This window comes from Amblyomma mixtum, chromosome 4, assembly GCF_055824585.1.
Source record: "Amblyomma mixtum isolate Tamu chromosome 4, ASM5582458v1, whole genome shotgun sequence".
In the NCBI taxonomy this organism is placed as follows: Eukaryota; Metazoa; Arthropoda; class Arachnida; order Ixodida; family Ixodidae; genus Amblyomma; species Amblyomma mixtum.
Window position 1 is genome coordinate 161,325,525 of NC_143015.1, and position 21,264 is coordinate 161,346,788.

The 21,264-nt window shown below is 46.0% G+C and overlaps 1 protein-coding gene across 1 annotated transcript; it reads right to left on the minus strand.

Annotated features, from left to right (window-relative positions):
- Window positions 1-21,029, minus strand: Trm1 (tRNA methyltransferase 1). The gene is made up of 15 exons (XM_089541117.1): window positions 20,698-21,029; window positions 19,249-19,339; window positions 17,957-18,138; window positions 15,620-15,729; window positions 14,144-14,256; window positions 11,322-11,470; window positions 9,957-10,040; window positions 7,291-7,360; window positions 4,952-5,086; window positions 4,204-4,286; window positions 4,016-4,124; window positions 3,849-3,922; window positions 3,646-3,765; window positions 1,651-1,750; window positions 1-121 (listed from the first exon to the last, which is right to left on the minus strand). The coding sequence occupies exons 1-15, from the start codon at window positions 20,997-20,999 to the stop codon at window positions 8-10; spliced, it is 1,836 nt and encodes a 611-aa protein (XP_089397243.1). The 5' UTR covers window positions 21,000-21,029; the 3' UTR covers window positions 1-7.
- Window positions 21,030-21,264: the final 235 nt, after the last annotated feature.

Sequence of the window (21,264 nt, forward strand, 5' to 3'; positions counted from 1 at the left end):
TTTAGAGCTAGGCTTCTTTACTTGCACCCTCACTGGATTTGTCCTGTGTGCCGCCTGCTTGCTTGCATGTGTCTTCCGTGTGAGATGTATCGTCCGCTGCCTGGCAGCCCTCATCCGCAACCTGAGGATAAAGTCAACAATGCATGGCTAATGCATCTTTCCAGCTTCTGACAAGCACACTCAAATGTACCAGTCATGCATATGGTTGCATGCAAAGATGTAGAAGCAGCAAGTGTGTCAGGCACTTGTCGAACATGGGGCACCTAGTCACTAGTAGCTAGAGGCTGTTTGTTACCCTTGACACCAAGTTCCAAGGAATTGGGAGGAAAAAAAAAACTTGTAGGGTGACGAAAAGGAACCAAAAAGAACAAGGCACTAACAAGTCACTACTGTATTCATTTGTCTAAGGATTGCACGCTTTTTTTTTTTTTAATGCGATAGCATTTAGGTATGTTGTAGTCTCACAAAAAATTTCTGGCTTCTTTGTCACGAAATTTCCTCATTGATCGAGAGAGGTCATCTGACCTTGTCATCAACGTCGTGACATCATCAACACCATGTGACCACCAGTGGACCAATCACAGGGCACTGCCAGATTTGAAAATCTGAGGATCCCCAAAATTTGGAAGTTTGCCCACCCCGAAAAATTCCAGAAGACCCCTGAAATTTTGAAAGTAGGCCCGCCTCACAAAATGAAGTAAGGTGGATTAGTGGGAATGGTGGGTGGATTAAAGTGGATTATTTGGTTGTATCAGTATAATCCCACATTATAATGCAATGAAAGGCAATGGGATGCTCTAGGAGATGATGACTCGTGCATACCATATAAGGACAATGGAACTGATTCCAACCGGAGTTTAGGTGGGAAAATCGCAAGAGCATTAGACATTTGTAGACACCGTAGCATTTTCTTCTTTGAGAATGTTGTTAAGAAGACTCCCAAGTTTTTTTCGAGATATTAATGGGATGTGGTCTTTATACAAAAGCAAAATTTTTCCACCCAGTTTTTCCAATTACATAAAATGGACCCAAGATCATGCGTGCTTTGTTTATGTGGCAACACATATTTTAAGAAACTGGAGCCTGGCGGACCATTTACAAAAATAACACACTGCTAGTCTGAATGATATGACAACCAGCAGGAACTGCCCGCAATAAAACAGGCTGGTAAAATGGTGGTGCTCAGTCTTCGAAAACCAGTGGAATCCGCGATGCGCCAGAAGCATCAGAAGCGCAATTCACTCACAATTTTCGACGACCACACACACACAAAAAAAACTTACATTTTCTATATTTCTACTGCATACTTTCCCGCAATGTTTTGTCTCGTGAAAGGAGAGAACTTGCGGATTAGAAAAAAAACTTACATTTTCTATATTCCTATTGCATGTCTCGAGAAAGGAGAGGACTTGAGGATTACGGAAAAAACCAACAAATTGAGAAATTGAAAATTTTGACCGAATTGGCCATTTCATTTGTCGCATCCCACCTTAATGGTCTGGCAGAACAAGTGTTGAAGATGTGTTCTGGTAAAATTTTGAAGCCAAAATGTTCAAAGAAATAGAAAGCGAGTTGCACAAGCCACATCAAAGAGGCCTCCTAGGCTGCTGGCGAATAAATGCGTGTGATACAAGAAACACTTGAGCTCACCTGAGCCAGTTGCCTCTTGGCTCCAGAGGTCACACCATCCGCGAGCTTCCGCTTGCCCTGCAGTCGCCGACGCTTCTCGATCTCCTTGTCTGCCCAAAGGCTGCACAAGAAGCGGTCCCCATGCTCTCATGCCGCTTCAACACGAGCAGCCGAAACTGGTCCAGCATGTTACGGGACATGCAGAGAGCTGTGGACACTAGGCTTAACGTTATCACACCACAAGAAGCCCATTTAAATTCAACAGCCACCACTGAATTGGTGCTCACAAGCGTCAACTGTGAAATTCACAAATCAAACAGCATCATGAACAACACAACGGTGATACACATCAAAACCATGAAGTTGGTTTGGTTTGGTTTATGGGGTTTAACGTCCCAAAGTGACTAACGCTATGAGAGACGCCGTAGTGGGGGGCTCCGGAAATTTCGACCACCTGGGGTTCCTTAACGTGCACTGACAGAGAATTTCTCCTCCAAAGAAATTCAACCGCCGCGGCCTGGATCGAACCCGTGTCTTTCAGGTCAGCAGCCGAGCACCATAACCACTGAGCCACCGCAGCGGCCCAAAACCATGAAGTTCAGGCCGACCTAACCGAGGACAAACACAAATCGCAAGAGACGAAGGCAGCACCTAACCGAAGACAAACACAAATCGCAAGAGACGAAGGCAGCATGAAGGTAAAACCAGCTCACCTAACTTTTTCGCTTCACTTTAAAAACTCACGCGGCACTTATTAACACCAGAAATCAAGCCTCTAGCTCAAGGCGTCTAAATGTAAGGCCTCTGCTGTACTGAACAACTGCTCTAGTGAACTGGCCGGTGACACATGAAAGCATCCAAAAGCCACGACTGGTGTGTGTCTTGCATGGAAGACAGAGACACAAGAGTTACTAAGTGACATCCTCCCAGGAGACGGGCCGATGACACTAGAGGCCCTGACAACACAGAGGCCAGAAAGTGATGTCACGTGTCCAAGTGCTACAAACTTTAAAACCTTTTAATAAACAGTGAAATGCAAAGCACAAACCAAAAGAGTGCAACAAGATGTCTTGTAATATCCAGAAATTTATCGGCTCAAAAAAATCTGCAGCGGCTCTGATGACAGTGCATTCACACCGTTCTATTCAAGAACAAAAATGTTTTTTAGTGTCAAGTAATGCTCAGCATCCATGTTGAGGGCTTCCTCTTGTTGTGGTTCTGGGCTGTCCAAGAACGGAGGAAACGAGAAACAGGCGGGTGCCAAACTTTTGTACCGCTGCGTCCCACTTGCAAGTACGGCAGCCACAGTAGGTGCAGGCTAGTCAGTGCATATATACAGTTTAACATCATTATACCGAAATAATGGATATAACGAAGGGATGACAATTCTCCTTGGAAGCTCGGTCAACACGGGCTATAACGATGTAATCACACAGCCCCTTAAACTTTGTTATGATAATGTTCAACATTCAACTGTAGTACATCATTATGTCACAGCCTGCAGAATTGAAGCCAAAACTCTGGGTGACATGGAGTCATGTAATCGCTTAATTAAAAGCACACTGCGGTATTGGTTCTCTGGTTTGTCAGGCCCTCGACATCATAATTAGCAAAGAACGAAACTTGAAAACCTGGAGTTAGGAATGTGAACCAAGCAACATGCGACATAACTTCACTCTCAACTGTTACAACCTCTATTCCTATAGCTGAATAATTCAATTCATCAAGTGAACAAACAGAAGGGAAGATGGAATTCTTGACAGCACGGGCATCGTGTGGGAAGAAATCCTTGGTCCACTGATGAATCAACCTCTGCTGAGGGATCAGGGTTTTGTGGAAGAGGGGCGATGGGAGTAGAGGACACAAAATTCCGAAAGAAGAGAAAATGGATAAAAAATCTTAAAAAATGCAGCCACGGAACTAGGGGCCACAGCCTGTTTTACTGTTTACCCTGGCCCCATTTTAGTGCAATCAGATCTGCTCACTACCACCAAAAGGATGCATGACTGTTTTTACCTGGTCTTGGCCCTGGTCTTGGGACCCCAGCAGGGCTCCGGGTTCACCTGGTACCTAAGCAGCTGTTGTTCACGTGACGATGGGTTGGCTTGGGGGTGGATGGCAAAGCTCACTGGTGAGCTGCACGTTACAAGAAAGCGATGCAACAAGATTTCAACGGCGGTGGCTTCACACGATTTTATGCGCACAAGTGAGCAGCGTACCTTGGCTCCGTCTTCATGATCCCCTCCCCGGGTGACCCCGGCTCCAGCGGTTTCGGAGATGGATTTTGCAGTTTCTGTCACACACGGAAAGACACATGCGAGAAAAGCTTCTACAAAGCGCTCCTCGGTGGGCAATGGACAACACGCAGCACTGCAGGGAGGCTCACCCAAGTGCGAATGATGTCCCAGACAAACTCCATGGGTGCGTCCGTCTTCACCGAGTTCTTGCAGGCGTGCGACAGGGACACCTGGTGGCCAGCATTGAGCAGCGCCGACCTGACGGCAACGAATCACTTCTGGGCACTGCACTTTGAGGAGGCGTCTCGAGCAAAGCAAAACGAGGGGGCCGACTGACCTGAACTGAAGCATGCTCGGCGTTGAGGCGCGAACGGTGGACGCCAGCCGATCGAGGATGAAGTACAGCGGAACCTGCAGTTCCTGCCACGAAAAGACAAAAATTTACTGCACTTACGCATTGCTACCAAGGTTCCAAAACTCAGCGACAGCCTCCCCCCCCTCTTCCGAACACGTGCCTGGCTCTTTTGCTACACACAAGGAAAGTGAGGAAAAGGGGATGGAAGGATGTTCACCATGAGTGCCCGGCATCACAAGGATCCACACAGGCATCAGGCCTGAGAAAAGGGTGTTAGTACGAAGTGAATGCGGGGAGAATGGGAAAGCGTAGGATACTCACAAATACTCAGCTATGTATGGATGAGTCCACTCTGTTTTAAATCCCATCACACTGCTACCTTTCTTCACACAATCTCGGCCGTAAGAAAAGAAATGATAGTACTACCATGACACAACTGAGCAGCGGGATACAATGGTTTTCGCGTGGCAGCACATTCATCAGCCAAGCTGTTCACTGCTCGCCCAGCACACCCAGCTGTCAGTTTCTTTGAAGCAGCTCGGATCAACATGCAGCGGGAAATGATCAACGCATACACCCCAGCCTAACTGTGCAGCCAGCGCTTTGTGCGTGCCTTGGCTAAGAATATGGGGGGGGGGGCATTAGGCCTGTCCGTGCGACCAAGGTCAGGGCAAGCTTGCAGGGTGTGGGCTAATTTTGATCGAGAGAAGAGAGAAAAGCGGTCCCTTACCTCGGTGAGCATGTGCAGAATGCCCAGCATCCGCTTCGAAGTTCCGTACAGCTCAGGACTCGCACTGACGCGGCTGATCAGCCGCTGAACAAAGCCGACATCATGCAGCGGGTTGATCCATATGGGGCCCCCAATCTGAACGCACAAGGAGTGTGGGAAGGAGAGAAAAATAAATAAAAAATCAGCAAGGCAGCAAGCAACACTGGCAACAAGAAAGAGCATGGCACGCCTTCCTGTTTTAACCTAAGTTTGAACGGAGCTCGGCGGCTCTACTCACAGGCAGACTGTAATCCATATCCAAGATTCAGCAAGTGGCAGTATTCAAGGGGGGACGAGGGTCTTAAAACTAACTTTTTTATTTATGGCTAGAATCTCATGAAATTTTGCACCCAGATGCATTTTTCTCTTGTGATTCCAAATATGCAGTCATAATTGAGCTGGTGGTCTTAGATCTTGCGAAGTCCAGAATGTAATTAGGTAATTTCTTACGCAGCTTTAATGAACTTTATCATTGCAATTTGTTGCTTTCATTTACATGAACTGATAGCCAGAGAGTTCCCATACCCGGTGACATTCTTCGTTTTTCTCTAAAGGCATGTCATCCTGACATACTATGTCGAGAGTAAAAGGTCACACTATCTTACACGGCAACTCGTTAAGCTAATTGTAAATTGCTATTTATACGTGGCCTAAACCAAAAATGTAAGAATGTCATCGGGTATGGGAATTTGCTGGCTATCAATTCATGTATTTAAAAGCAACAAAATGCAATGAGAAAGTTCATTAAAGCTGCGTAAGAAATTACCTAATTACACTCTAGAATTTAAGATAACTTTTGATCTAAGACCACCAGCTCAATTATGACTACATTCTTGAAATCAGAAGAGAAAAACGCATCTGTGTGCAAAATTTCATGACATTCTGGCCACAAAGAAAAAGGTCTGTTTTAAGACCCTCGTCCCCCCTTAAGGGGGGACGCAGCTTTCAGCAAAAATTTTTTATTTCTTGATCGGTTTACATGAAATTTTTTGAACATACGACAATGCTGCAACTGCTCTCACAACACGATCATATCTGAAGAACAATGCTTGCCACTATTTATTTTCGGCATGCTTCGCTGCCAAAATGGCTGCTGAAACCAATCATACCTTAGTTTTTGATGAGGCTATTGTATTAATAGTTGGCTGGTAACAGGATCAAACATCTTATGAGAGGCAGTGGCTAGTTCCAAAGCATCTTCTGCTGCAGGTTCATCGCGAAGCACGCTACTCATAGAAATCCCTATCGAGTGGTGTGCTGCCAACATGTGAGCGGGCACCACTCCGTTGCAATAACGCATCACTAGAGTGGGTGCAATGTATTCTTGCTCCTAGGTTACACAAAAGCTTTTCTACTCTCTTTTTCTATATGTTGAATTACCGATATATCTAACTATTTCGCTATCCCCTTCGAATTTGATATATCCGGGTTCGACTGCACTGCCACAAGGCATCCATGTCTCGATGTGTGGATGCTTTACAGAGCAGCGATTGGTTGGTTGGTTTATGGGGTTTAACATCCCAAAGCGACTAAGGCTATGAGAGACGCCGTAGTGGAGGGCTCCGGAAATTTCGACCACCTGGGGTTCTTTAACGTGCACTGACATCGCACAGTACACGGGCCTCTAGAATTTCTCCTCCAAAGAAATTCTAGCCACCGCGGCCGGGATCGAACCCGCGTCTTTTGGGTCAGCAGCCGAGCACCATAACCACTGAGCCACCGCGGCTATTGACATGATTTTGCGGAAAAATTAAAGGGACACTGACGATGAATTGAAGTTGGCCTGTATTGAAAACAAACCTTTTACAAGCTAGACGAGACCAAAAAAAGCGAAATACAGGCGTCACCATAATTCGCTGATTTCACAAGTAAACTGTGTGCATCGGCACCAAATTTTTTCGCAGATGCTGGGGGCTATGCTGAACCGCCACTCATTCCAAAATGGCAGCAACCAGTCCCTCTTGGTGTAGGCATCACTAGTTTGAAACCAGTGGCGGGAAAATTTTTGAATTCATTTTTCTCAGCTGTAAATTGGTTGCTTGCTTCCTATCAGACGAATGTCAACAGAGCTAAAAAGAGCCAGAGCATCAATTTTTACTAAGAACAATTTGCAGAATACTAGGTGAAAAACGTAGTAAAAGCACGAAAGCACTTAACAATGGTAGTAAGGTGGAAAGTTGGGCGAGTTGAAGGAGACAAGACACAACACTTAACACTTAACAATGGTTACAGCCACCTTTGACACCTTGCCATCCATTGGCTGTGCACAAGAGTAGGTCTTTAGCGATCAGGGCACTTACGTGGTGCTTGTGGCCACAGTGTGCGCACCCCAGGCCCACCGGTGGCCCAACAGCAGGGCTGAACTTGAAGCTGCCAGACCAACCAAACAGTAAGGAACATCTTCATGAGGTTAAGGAACAGATCTCCAACAACATTCAAAATGCATTCAAGGAAAAAAACACTAAGAGATCACTACAGCGAGGTGATAACTGCATTCATTTGGATGTGCCGAAGAAGGCGAGCAGCCTCTTTCTCTATCGCTATCGGTCGGACCCTTCCTGTCCCAACTGCCCCTGTATCTATGCGGAACTGGCCCACTGCCTCTTCTATTGCCCGGCTGCTCAGCAGTCGGGTTCCTACCCCCCACCCTCTCTATCCACCACCACCTGGCTCGACTGGCTTGGCGCTGAAGGGGAGGAAGAACAGCGACTTCTGGTCGCCCAGGCGGTCGACATGCTCGACCTATGAATTATGATCAAATCAAGGTCTTTCATTATTAATATTATTACTACAGCGACCCGCACGAGGAGAATGTCGAAGCATTGATGCCTCCTTCACACTCGTGGGCTCTCTTTGCTTCACTTTAGACTGTCTGCCTCTCTTTTTGCCTCTTTTTCTCTCTTTTGACTGTTTGCCTCTCTTTGTACCTCTTCCAGTCTTGACGTCTAAATGACCTTTTGGCCTCTAATTAATTAACTAATTACTGCAACCAAATATGGTGTACAACGACATTCTATCATCCTCTGTCATGTGGTTCCGTTTCTTATCCGCAATTTTTACATCTAGTACTGTTTTCATGTCCTCGCACTATATCAGTTGGTTTGGTTTATGGGGTTTAACGTCCCATAGCGACTCAGGCTATGAGAGACGCCGTAGTGAAGGGCTCCGGAATAATGTCGACCACCTGGGGTTCTTTAACGTGCACTGACATCGCACAGTACACGGGCCTCGAATTTCTCCTCCAAAGAAATTCAACCGCCGCGGCCGGGATTGAACCCGCGTCTTTTGGGTCAGCAGCCGAGCACCATAGCCACTGAGCCACCGCGGCTGCTTAACACTATATCGACATCTGATACTATTTTGACGTATAAGTGACATTTTTGGCTATAATAAACTAATTACTCTACATCGACCAAATTTTGACATGCATCATCCTCTATCACACAAAGCATTCTTTTTCGCTTAAAGGGGCACTGAGGAGAGCTCTATTAATATTTTTTTTATAGCAAAATCCGATAGTTCAGCATTTCATGGCTTTGTTGCCACTTGGCCGGCAGCGAAAGATGCATTTATTTCTGAGAAATTTGGATTCGAAGTTGAAATAGTTTTTCCCGCCGCTCTGATTCAAACTTGGGATTCTGCTATGACGACACAGAACTAAGTGACGTGAAACATGACATTCACATGACGTAACGCAGACTCCGTGATTTCTAGCGGCCAGCAGTGCGGCCCAGCAGCAGCCGAAAAGAAAGCTACCGCCGGCCGCACGTTGAAGTTATCTATCGGCTATTGCGGCCGTCGCTTCGTTTACATTTGCACCGGCGTTTTGCCAGCGTTACAATGGATCCCGTTCTCGAAGTCGTCAACGAAGTTCTCGCAAATAGACGCCTTTAGCATACCGTGTACCTTGTTACCGTTAGCGGAATACCGGCAGCCCCCATACCGCTGAGAGCAAGCGCTGATTGGTCCCGGCGCTGCAGGAGCGCGCATAGCTATCGGGTACGTGGCGCCATCTGGCGACGTCAAGGAGATTTGCGCATGCATTTGCTGCGCCTCAGTGATTCGTAGCTTCTCGTGTCCTAGTGTTGCTAGAACTATTGTTTCTAGCAACACTGTTTTGTTCTATGACGCCATGAAGCTTGTACTTGCGAGTTTGGCCTGTGGCGGCGATACCTGTATTTTGGTTCTTGCTCTTTTCTATGTTACAGGAGCTTTGTTGTCAGTATGAATGGCGTTTTTGTAATCAGGAGCTGGTATTCTGTCGATGCAAGTCAACTTCAATTTCTCCTCAGTGTCCCTTTAACTCTCACACGAACGGAGAAATTGCTGCCAACACGTTTTGCAGACATGAAATCGTTGACATAGCCAAGTAATGCTTTCGCATCACAAAAGAAAAAGAAGAAAAACACCACGGACTACAGAAGGGTGCGAATTCTCAAGAAGAAGGACGCATGTGTGGTGCGGGCAGGCTACCTCGTGTGCACAGCTGTGAAGGCACAGTGCGCCACATGGCCTGACGTCACGTCAGACAGCCTTGCCGGATGAGTCGCCTATGCCCACGTTTCAGTCGCCACCTCCCAGTCTGCCGATCAGCCCAGAAGGCTGCCTCCACACGTGGGCACTTCAAAGAGAAGCTTGCCCCCAGCAATGAATGAAGCAGCTCCATCACGCGCCTCACACGTGCGAGTGCCCCTGCCTGAGTATACACAGGATGGCTAATGGGCTCTCGCCAGTGACGCCAAGAAGAGCAGCGGAAGAGCGGCAGACAGCAAAGCTCGAACCGCACTTCTGTTCTCTCACAGACTGGCAAAGAAGCATCTCACAAAGAGCCTCCCCATTGCTGTCATCACCATATTAATCAGAAAGCACCACTCGTTACAGTGCACGGCTCATTTTTAGCCAGGAATGTTACACACCATCTAGCAGAGCCGCATCCCTTAGAAGAGAAAGGCGAGGGTGCGCTCACCTGACCCCCTTCTCAGCACAGCGCCCCAGAGGCTGCAGGGTGAATGATTCACAGCCACTGCACTGGTACACCAGGCCCAGCTTGCTGCGCACACAACACACATTTTCCAGCATTGCCCAGCTGTCGGGCACCACACATGTACCACCTCAGTAGTAATGTGCTCTAACAACATCTACTTTCACTGAAAAAAAGAGCTTGTACAAGATGAATAAGCAAATAGGGGATATTCAAAATTCCACAAGTGCGCTTTCCCACATAACTATGTTGCCCCAGACAAGATGGCCGACTTCGCTATAAATGAACTACGTGGTCTACAGGACAGGCGCTAAAGGTGTGGATAGAATGTGAGAAACGTATTTTGGAAGAATCAAACAAAAAACCAGTCTTTCTTGCTTCGTTTCAGCTGGAAACGCATGGTCAGCCATCTTGTTGGGGGCAAAATTGTTATGCGGGAAAGCGCACTTGCGGAATTTTGAATATCCCCTATTGCAGTATGTTGGGACAGTTTTTGGGAGCGCTGGACACGAATCTTAAGAGTCTAGGTTCCACTGCTATTCACTTTGTAACGGTGATCACAGGGTATAAATCCAGTGGCGGGAAAATTTCTAAGTGCAATTTTCTCAGCAAAATAAACATCTCTTCCTGCCGGACGAACATCAAAGTAAACAGAAAGAGCTCTGAAACGCTGCAAACTCAGATTTCCAATTTGTTTGCATTGATTTTATCGATGACCCGAGCAGCAGCGAGTCTGGAGATGTGGCCTTTTCGTTGGGATTCAGTAATGACATCAGCGACGGCGAAAATCAGCCTGGAACACAGGCGGCTACAGTCCAGTGCCCGATTATAGGGTTTCCAGTTATTTTTTTATAGCAAGGATAGTATTAAAGACAGAACTTTCATTTCTTAGCAGACAGTGGCCAATAGAATGCCAAACATTTTACGTATTTCAGAAATATCTTACCTTTTTCTTCTTTTTAGATACAGGCATGTCTTTACAAGTTTTGATAAATTTTTTCCTGAAATCTCGATTTTGGCAAATAAAATTTTCTGTTGAAACGCATTATTTGTTATTCAAACTTATATGCCTAAAAGGCATATTTATGTAGCCTTGTTTTTGTGCATTGCATAAAATTTTACATGCAATACTTTTTGAAAAACAGAACGGTCATTTTCCCCGCAGTAGAGAAAGAGTTAATGGAACATAAAGTGCCACTGTAACACTGCATACAGCATGGAAGGAATAAAGCTCGCACTGCAACAGTTATTGTTTCTGTCCTCACACATTGTGAGCTCTCCCATTTCACGACCCCCCCCCCCCCCCAAATCAGCAAGAGAGAGAGAGGTGGAGAAGGTGGTGCACCACACCTTGTGGAGCGCTTGACAACTGCAGGGCCCGTGTACACCCGGACAAACACCCGGACATAGAAGTCCACGCTGAGTGCCAACAGGGGCTCTGTGTAACGACCGTAGCGGTTGGCATGGGACTCGATGCTCTGCAGGACTATCCGCAGCGCCTGCGCACGTGGACGGTCACTTTCACTTCCATGGACTCCCAAATCCCAAAAAAGGAACATGTTTCTGAACCATGGCACACAAGGGACCAGTAATACACACAGTCCACATAGAGAGAACCATTTTCCAAGTCCATGTTGTTTGCAGAGCCCGCAGCCCATGTGCTGAGGGTTCCACATGGCTGTGGTACATGTCGCATCAAGTGTTGGCACAAGTGCATGCAGAAAAAAGCAGCAGTACAAGCAAAGTAAAATACTGCACCATGCATTACAGACAGGGGGCACACGAAACACTCACTTTTTACGGTAAGGCAAAGGAGGCGTTTTTGCTTGGCAAGATGCACATTGTTGGATGTTGGGACATAGATTAGCGTGGTCATGCCTCTTACCGATGCAGTGATACTGCAGCAACAGTGACCAAGTTGGGTACACAATCTAGACTCCAAGTGAGCAAATGCAATGTGCATTGCCCCTAAACACGGATGTACTGCACTACTAACTGACAGCTGCAATGGATGAAAAGCTGCTTTCGTTCTACTGCCAAGGCTGGTGCAATTTTTGCTCCGAGGTTACGTTTTTGTTGTGAAGTTGCTTTTCCAAGCAGTGCCCTGTGTCATCGGAGTCACTGCTTTGCAATGTATGGTATGCTTCTCTACTCAAGTAGGTGCAGGCTCACAAATCCACCTACCTGATAAGCTTGACCTTCAAAAATAAAATTTTAAAAATCTCCCAGACCACACCTCCTCCACCAGTGAAAACTTGTCGGAGGGACAGCTGCACTACAGCACCACTCTCTCCACGAGCGTGCATGCTCCTAGGCCTGCCTGGGTCACACGATTACTGATGAACGCAGCAAGATCTTGACGACACAAACCTTACAGGGTCGGGAAAAATGTTTGAACCACCTGAAATTCGTATTTACAGAAAACGGACGGAATCTGCACATTAAAGCACAAGAAATGCATTCATGTAAATTTATGTACAGCTGAAGAGAATTCCGTAGCTGGTAATATTCAGGCTGATGTGTTTTGCCAAACATCCTCAAAGCTTGTGAAGCTGAACCCACAAGCATGTATAGCTTGTGTCAAAAGCAAACAGCTCAAGCGGTTCAGTTCTAAGCTATGTAGCTGGGATCTTGTAGTCTCAGTGAAAGCCCTAACAGTCGAAAGAGATGGTTCACATCTATGCTGTGTAAATGGGAACTTGTGTAATCAGTGGAAGCTCTAACCGTCAAAGGAGATTGTTCACTCCTAATCTGTGTAGCTTGGATCTTGTAGTTCCAGTGGAAGCCCTAACTGTTGAAGCAGACTGTTCAGTTTGTAGGGATTCGCACTGTCGCAAGGGCAGCCTGTGCTGTACTCTGTCGACTCCTGAGAAACCCTGTCCACTTAACGTCTGGATGCCGTTGGGATTGCAAAAAACCGTTGGCATGCAATTTTCACCTCGAAAGCAGACAACCAGTTTCGACCAAATAAATTTACTACCACGCGAATGGTTTTCAGCAGCTTTTGGAGGTCATTTGCTAACTCGGTGTTTGATGATTTTGATGTTTCTCTGGTCTCGTGAAGTTCAAATTAATGAGGTTTTACTGCAGTGAACTTGTGGTGTAGGTGCTCGTGTTTTTTTTCAGGCCTTGCAATACATGACTATATGGCTAGTTATTGTCCCTGATTCACGTGTAGCCGTGTAGCAACACTGGAACTTTTTCGAGACAGCAACTGTCAAAGTGTCAGGCATAGGGTCCTGAATCTACCCCAAGAGATGGCATTACAAGGACTAACATGAGAAAGTTTTAGGCTTCCATTTAGCCCACTGTAGGCCAAGCCCCAAGCAGTCAATTTGGTTAAGCCTGGGTAAGTAGCGTCATCAAATGTGGCATTGTTGGACAAACCGCACCATATAATGACACTCCAATGTTGACTTCTAGCTCACACACGCCACAGGATGGCTCGGCAGAAAATGCCACAGGCTCACTTGTGTCTCACTTGGCACTCACGACACTTGCAAACCCCTTAAAGGTGCACTGAAGAGGATTCTGAACTTGTCTTTTTGCCACGGGAACTCATCTACACGTTCCCAGCATTCTTAGAAACAGTGAATTATTGCCCTGTCTGGCAGATTTCCCAAATTAAATTGAATTAACGTCCGGCTCCCGCCTTTTTTTTTTTAATTCTGCCTCGTACGGTAGGCGGAGTCGACCAACGCGTGGAGTGCCTTTCACCCAGTCCCGTGGCGGCTTGCCGCTCTGACATCGGCGGAGTAATACGTAGTAGTCCGTAGAAGCAAATAGTCCGCGCGTATTTTTATTTCTTCGGGCTTATTTTGCGGCTATATTATCTGCGAATGAAACTATTTATTCATGGAAACCTAAAAAACAAAATAAAGCGAAAGCAAAGCCTCCACAGGACTGGGTGAAAGGCGCTCCACGCGTTGGTTGACTCCGCCCACCGTACGAGGCAGAATTAAAAAAAAAAGGCGGGAGCCGGACGTTAATTCGTTTTAATTGGGGAAATCGGCCAGACAGGGCAATAAGTCACTGTTTCTAAGAATGCTAGGCACGTGTGGATCGAGTTCCCGCGGCAAAAAGACAAGTTCAGAATCCTCTTCAGTGCACCTTTAAGCGTCACTACAGGCTTGGCCTATACTGGTGCTAAGTGCGCAACGGAGCCCACGTACCATTTCGTGGCAGCATTTGGTCTTGAGCGAGACGGCACCGTACTTGGCACGGCACGTCTCACTGCTGTTCCCACAGAGGATAGCCATGTCCGTACACGTCACCAGCAACAGCCCTGGAGGCAGAGGAGAGACTCTTCCGTAAATGAAGATCCAGGAGTGGCCATCACAGATCCCTAAATAGGAGCCACTAGCAATGTTTTGCGGCTTTTTAAGCGCCGTGCTTTCATGAACGGCCCTTGGAACACAATTAATTTATGCTGCCAACATGCACCACAGCACAGAAAAACAAACGTGGAGGATGCAGGAAACACCTCACTGCCACCACTTCTACCTCTCTACTGCTTACTTACTTACTTACTTACACATACTGCAGTCATAGAGACCAAGCAGGGGGGCAACATTCAAAAAGCAAAAATAATATCAAACACTACGCAAATACAGCGTTCCGGCAACAAACAAAAAAGAAAACCAAACAGACGGCAATGATATATTTAAAGTTTACACATACAATAGGATACTCTTTTCAAAAGCAGCGGCATCCTGAGCCGAAAAGACATTTGCTGGCAGTGAGTTCCCTGTTGTGATTGCTCGGGGAAAAAATGAGTTTTTGAACATATTTGTGCGTGCAAAGTACAGGGTAAGGTTATGGTTGTGGCTATTGCGTGTCTGTCGTGTAGAACGGGGGGATATATAGGGAGCAGCATTAATATTAAATTGACTAGAGTAAAATGAGTACAGAAATTTAAGCCTTGCAAGTGCTCTCCTTCTTTCTAGAGTGGATATGTTCTTCGTAGACATCAGAATGGATGGCGAGATAGAGCTATGGTAAGCGTTAAAAATGAAACGGACGGCTTTTCTTTGGATCATTTCAAGTTTCTTTATATCCTTTTTTAAGTGCGGATCCCATACGACAGAAGCATACTCAAGTTTCGGACGAATTAGTGTGTTGAAGGCAAGTTGTTTAAGTTCAGAGTGCCTACCTTGGGGTTATTCTTTGTGGCTGTAAAAAAAGCAGACAACCGCACTACCAATGTGTGTCACTGATTATTGGCTTGGATTTGTGGATGTGCCATACCACCTTGGAGCACTCCAGACTATCATCAACCACGTGGCGTTCTTTAACCATTCACCATATAAATTTCGGTACAAAGGCGCCTTTCACATTTTGCTGCTATTCAGCCACAGAAGTGGATTACCAGCAAGAAACTGGTCCCAAACCCTGCCATTCGTGAGCACCATGCACTTGGCACAAGTCAACACAGCCAATCAGTGCAGCCGATTCCTCTTAACATCACCAGTGGCAATCTAAACAGCCATGCAATTCCTACAGCTTCCAGCAAACACTGAGCAGAACAGACAAGAAAAGAAATCCAACCCCTTCTCTTCCATCGTACTTTGCTCTTTTTGTACATAGTTCTAGTGAAGACAATGCAGCCCTTAAGCTCAAAGTACGAGAAAAAGGAAATACGTATCTACCTCTGTCCTTCACAGCCTGGACAGCTGAATCCAGAAACGGTGCGGGGCTGCCATACGGGTCGAGGTCGATGACGTCAAACCGTTCAGTCTTGTGCATGTGCATCAAAAGCCTGTCACGTAACAACAAAAAACCGGAGTCACGTGTGCTCTCGACCACACAAAAAGAGCCCCCAGTGGCATGCATGACCATTCTTGAGAGGCTTGCAAGCCAAGGAATACAGCAGTCATTATTGCAGCAGGCGAAATTAAACTGCACAACAAAATCACATACGTGCTGCCAAGCAGGCTATATTGTCTTATTTCCCAATATCTTCTGGGCTTATACAGGCAGGAGCATTAAATTATGAAGCACTTGAGAATCAAAAGAGAGGACTTCTTGTAAAAAGCAACGAAAGAACAGCAACAACAAAGAAAAAAGTGCATCACGATTTCAAGTAAGACAACACAAGAATGCTCAGTGCCCAAAGAGATAGATAACAAATGGCATAACCCCTCTCCTCGACCACTAAAAAGGTAACTTTAACTGGCAGTAACTGAAAATGCTATTCCAACTTTAGCAAAGGTATGTTAACGGACTGAGGTTCACCACCATCACTTGGCAAACTGTCCCAAAACTGCACAGCCAATGGGGGAAAAAAAAAGCATTATATTAAGTGATAAACTGTAACAAAAATGATCAAGCAGTACTATTGTGATTAGTCCGACTGGTTGGGCAACATGAAGCAGTCATTTTTACCAGGTCAAGGTGAAGCATGAAGAGAAACTTTACGCAAGCTCCCTTTCACCGAAGAGCCAGAGTAGGCAAGTGCGCTTGCTAGCGGAGCACAGTCACATTGTTAAATCTGGATTATTTGCAGTAAACAAAAACTAGACACCATGACGATGATGACAGTGAATTTTTATGGGGCAAGGGCATCTGCGGCCAAAGAGCGCCATGGCACATGGTATTTTCATTTGCTCAAGGTGGGATCAAAGACCCATTACCCAAGCATTTCGCCCTGATTAAGCCGAGCATCAGGCCAGGGGAAGCCTGTGTCAACCTGATTTGCGTCAGTGCTCTTTAACTTGTAGGGGTATCGATGTAGTAGTTTGTACTATGTGGAGTTTAACATACTGAAGTAACACACTGATTACAAGGGGCGTAGCAGTGGAGAGCTCCAAATTAATTTACGGCAACTGGGGGTTCGTTAACAAGATCTGACATTGCGCAGCACACGGGCGTTTCTGCATTTCACCTCCATAGAAATGTGGCTGCCACAGCAGAGATTCAATCCTATGGCCTTGGGATCAACGGCCAAATGCCAAAGCCACTGAGTCACCACAGTGGGTTGGGGGCACGGATGTAAAACTAGGTACTGGTGTAAACAATACACTTTGCGAAACACAGTGAATGGGTTAGCTGTGAGTACTCGAGTAGAAGAGCATAAGATGTTTCCAGTCCTGTTGCCATTACCACAGATGGCACACACAATCGCAGCTTTGGCACACATCATTTACAGGACATTACATGGTGCACAAAGACATAAAGCACATAAAATGGAACTGATTTCACACAAGCAATTTGTGCCAATCCTAACGACTATTCTCTCAGAAATGTTCAAGGAAGCATAGACTGCCATCGAAAAAGGCACGATGAGGGTTTCAGCCAACAATGCACTCATTCAAGATACAACGGCCACCATGGAAGTTTTGAGGCAGGATACATTTAAATTCATTGTTTCACATGCAACAGGCATGCAATGCAGCTGAGATGGACAAATGCCAAATACGGCACACACCTCACGTGGTGGACAACAGCACTTAAAAGGTCACTGACGATCTAATATTGTTCTCGGTATAAATAGATTCTCTCGCTCTTTCTGGCCATGCTGATGTTTGTCCGGCAGTAAAAGACACATTTTGTTGCTGAGAAAACAGGACTTAATATAGACTATTTTCTTTCTCACCACTCGATTGAAACATGCAACATCAAGACTGAAAAGGACGCCGAGATTAGGGACTGGGAGTGGATGGCAGTGCACAGACAGCGTCACTTCAAGAAGTATTGCAAAGCTCCTTTAAGTGCGTGTCCATGACGGCATGGCTGCTTCTACCTGTACCTAGCTAAGTTTTCTTTTACTTTGATGACTCCAAAAGAAGGGCACAAATCTACTAAGAAGCCTACACTGGCATTTTCTTTACAAAGCATACACCAAGCCGTGCAGCCCCTTACTTAAAAGTTACACTGTCATGCATCAAACTCTCCACTTAGTGCATGCTCCATTTCATCCAGCTGTACACAATGTTCACGGCAGCACATCAAGGACAAGCGAGGCTACATAGTACAGGAACACTCACGCAGCTTCGCCACGGTTTGGCACAACAATGTGGCCGACCTTGTTGTGATCAATGTTGGCTCTCATGCTGGCGACAGCTTGCACAGAGTAGTCATTGGCAACAATCCGTCCGACACCCTCGATCTCGAGGGCATACCGTATTGAACGGAGCCCAGACGCTGCCAGGGCCTCCAGGATGCTCACCTGCCAACAAGCCAAGCCAGTAAGTCATTCCCATACTCCAACCAGGCACACGACTGGCGGCACTCGTAGCCCTTTACAAAGCCTCGGTCTAGCAGTTCGATGCTCGCAACAAACTCACTGCGGCAGCAGATACAACCTAACCACACTCATCTCTGTGAAGCAAAGGAAGTGAATGATTGCGGAACCAATGCTCACACACACAAACAGCCACATAGACAGAACTTCTTCAGGTGCTGCATCCACATTTGTGGACGTGACCTGAGCGCCACAAAGTCTTTAGTCCACAAATGTCTACAAATGTCCACAAATGTGGACGCAGTAAAATGCGCTGCAACCTAAGAATGATGCTTACAAACATGTCAAGCCATACATGCCACATGAATGCAGAAAATTATTTTCAGTATAGATGCCTCTTTACTCTATGTTAGCCCTGATACAGCTGGTTTGAGTATGCATTCCTGTGTGCTTGTCTTGCCAGCATGCTTTAAAGTGCCTATAATGCGCAGATTTTTGCACAGCGACTTCATTTAAAAGGAATGAGTGATGAGGTGTATAACTAAGACCTTAGAAACCAGTGTTGAGCCTCAACACAGTCATATAAAACCCTTCTTTAGCATCAAGAATGCCAAACAGCTGGCGCCATTAAAAGAGAACGCCCTGGAAAGCCGGACCACATCATCACTTTCCTCCAAGACAAAGCACACTGTTGCACAGCATGCCATACCCGGAAAAACAGCCAGTGCCGGCAGCTTTAGACTGCTACTACACCCATATCATACATGTGACCTCGCACAGTCAGCCTTTCACTTGTCCCGTAGCAGAAAATCCTGAAAGAAAAGAATTTTCCAACAACGTAGTCGTGGCTGCTGCTGATGAGTGGAGTGACTCCAAAGACACGTGTTTTTTGAATGTTAGGTGCGTGGAAGCGCATGGCGACAGTGTGGAACAGTCCTGAAGTCATGTCCCTCTTAGATAACTGTGCGACATTTAGGTACAAAATAGCTCATCACACTCTCGTAGCTCTAATGGCAGTCTCAATTCTGACTAAGCGCATCATGCGCTCCAGCTGCCTCTCACATGAAAACCATGAAAAAAAGTAAAAGAACTTGCTTTGTATGCTTGTGGGTCAGTGCTTAGGGTATTCTTCTGAGCTGCCACCTCTTCCCTCCTGACAGCAATGAATTCTTGGATAACTGCAATGCTGGTTCAGAAGAGAAAGAAAGAAGGAAGGAAGGAAGGAAGGAAGGAAGGAAGGAAGGAAGGAAGGAAGGAAGGAAGGAAGGAAGGAAGGAAGGAAAAAAGAAAGAAATGATGAAACATAAACGAAGGAAGGAAGGAAGGAAGGAGGCAGGAATGAAAGGATGAACAAAAGAAAGAAAGGAGAATAGACAGAGACAAAAAAAATGTCAATCACGCATGCAATATCAGCGAGACTCAGTAGTCAATTAAAAGCTCCCAGGTGCTGCTTCAATTCAACTTTACTTATAAATAGAGGTTTGGAGTCTTCAGATTTTATTTTTTGAGAATACAGCAGAATTTTTCGGTGCTTGTTTCAGAAAGTAATTTTCATTGATGAATGGGCTCCACTGTGTGCTCGAAAGCCATGTATACTTTATCTTGGCTCTTCTGTCAGCAAGAGAAATTTATGTACTAGTAATTAGCACGCAAATGGCTGTGTTTAGGGCAGTGGTTACAATATGATATGCTATCGCTTAAAAGAAAAGTGTGCATGGAAGTTAAGTAAATGTAAATTGTGGGGTTTAACGTCCTGAAGTGACTCCTTTGAGGGGTGCCGTGGTGGAGGACTACGAATTAATTTAGACCACCTGGGACTCTTTAATTTGTGCTGAAGTAGCACAGCACACAGGTGCTTTTGTATTTCACCTCCATCAAGATGCAGCCACCGCAGCCAAGATCGAACCCACTATCTCGGGAACAGCCGTCAAATCAAAGCCACTGCGGCAAGTTGGAAGCAATAAATATGCTCGGCAAAACTTCATTCAATAACATTCACAGAGCTTGCCTGGTCTGTCAGGACTGCAGGGTGGTATCACCACTCTGGCCAGCTGCGACCTCTACACAACACTTGTATTTAAATGAAGGGTATTTACTTTGAACAAAAGATCATGCAGCTCTAAAACGGTGTGAACAAAATCCATCCTCGCAAGTTATCTCTAGGGAAAATGTCACTGCAAACGAGCGAGAGGGGCGGCAATTGGAGCTGGTTGTTTATACACATTCATGGATTTGACGCAAAGGCACTAGGAAGCTACACAGGGCAAAAAACGAAGACCACAGTGTGCAGGTGCTAAGTGTTCGTAGCAGGCAACTCGCCCAAAGCAACCCTTTCAGATGCACAAACCTACACGCTGCGCAGGTTCCGTTTGTACTGTCAAAGATGTCCAGCTTGTAGAAGAAAAAAATAGGTGCGGGGTAACCTAAATAAACAGTAACACACTGCCTTTCGTGTTGTGTGCTAGAGTAATTTGTGCCGTTGGGTTATAAGTGCCAAATGACACTTTTTCTTTTAAACGAAGAGCCATGCATGAAGGAGCTCACCTCATGTCTCTGTTAAATTCTTGCACAGGGTTATAAAACACATCGTGCGAGCTAGGGAAGAACACCTCGGCCTTCCCTTCAGTCACAGAGGTCTGCGGCACCCTGTCGACTTTGACGACTACGTCCATCGGTGTTGTAACTTCGCCGGCTGCAGATGGGTTGCGGACAGTCGCATCAGCTGTTTCGCCGTTCCCTGCAGCTGTTACACCTGCCATTGCAGCAAAATGAACGCTAGAGGCAGGCCCACATGTCAAAAACCGCCGGTGTACAACGTAGACGAGCGAAAGCACGCGTTTGCACATGGGGTGCAGGGAAACTAATGTACGGAAGGACAGATGATATGAGCATGGCGAGAATCCCGATCTCCCACTCTTTGATACTTGATTTTTCGAAAATTTTGTTCCTATATAATTAGTGGCTTCAAGTAATTAAACAGCAGGCTTTTTATTCCTTTAAATGAAATGATGCGAACTTGTGTTACTGTTATAGGATACTTTGTAGGCTATTTTGAACCAACTGACCTCAGGAATAACTGTGACGTCATGATTATCATACCTCCTCTGTGCG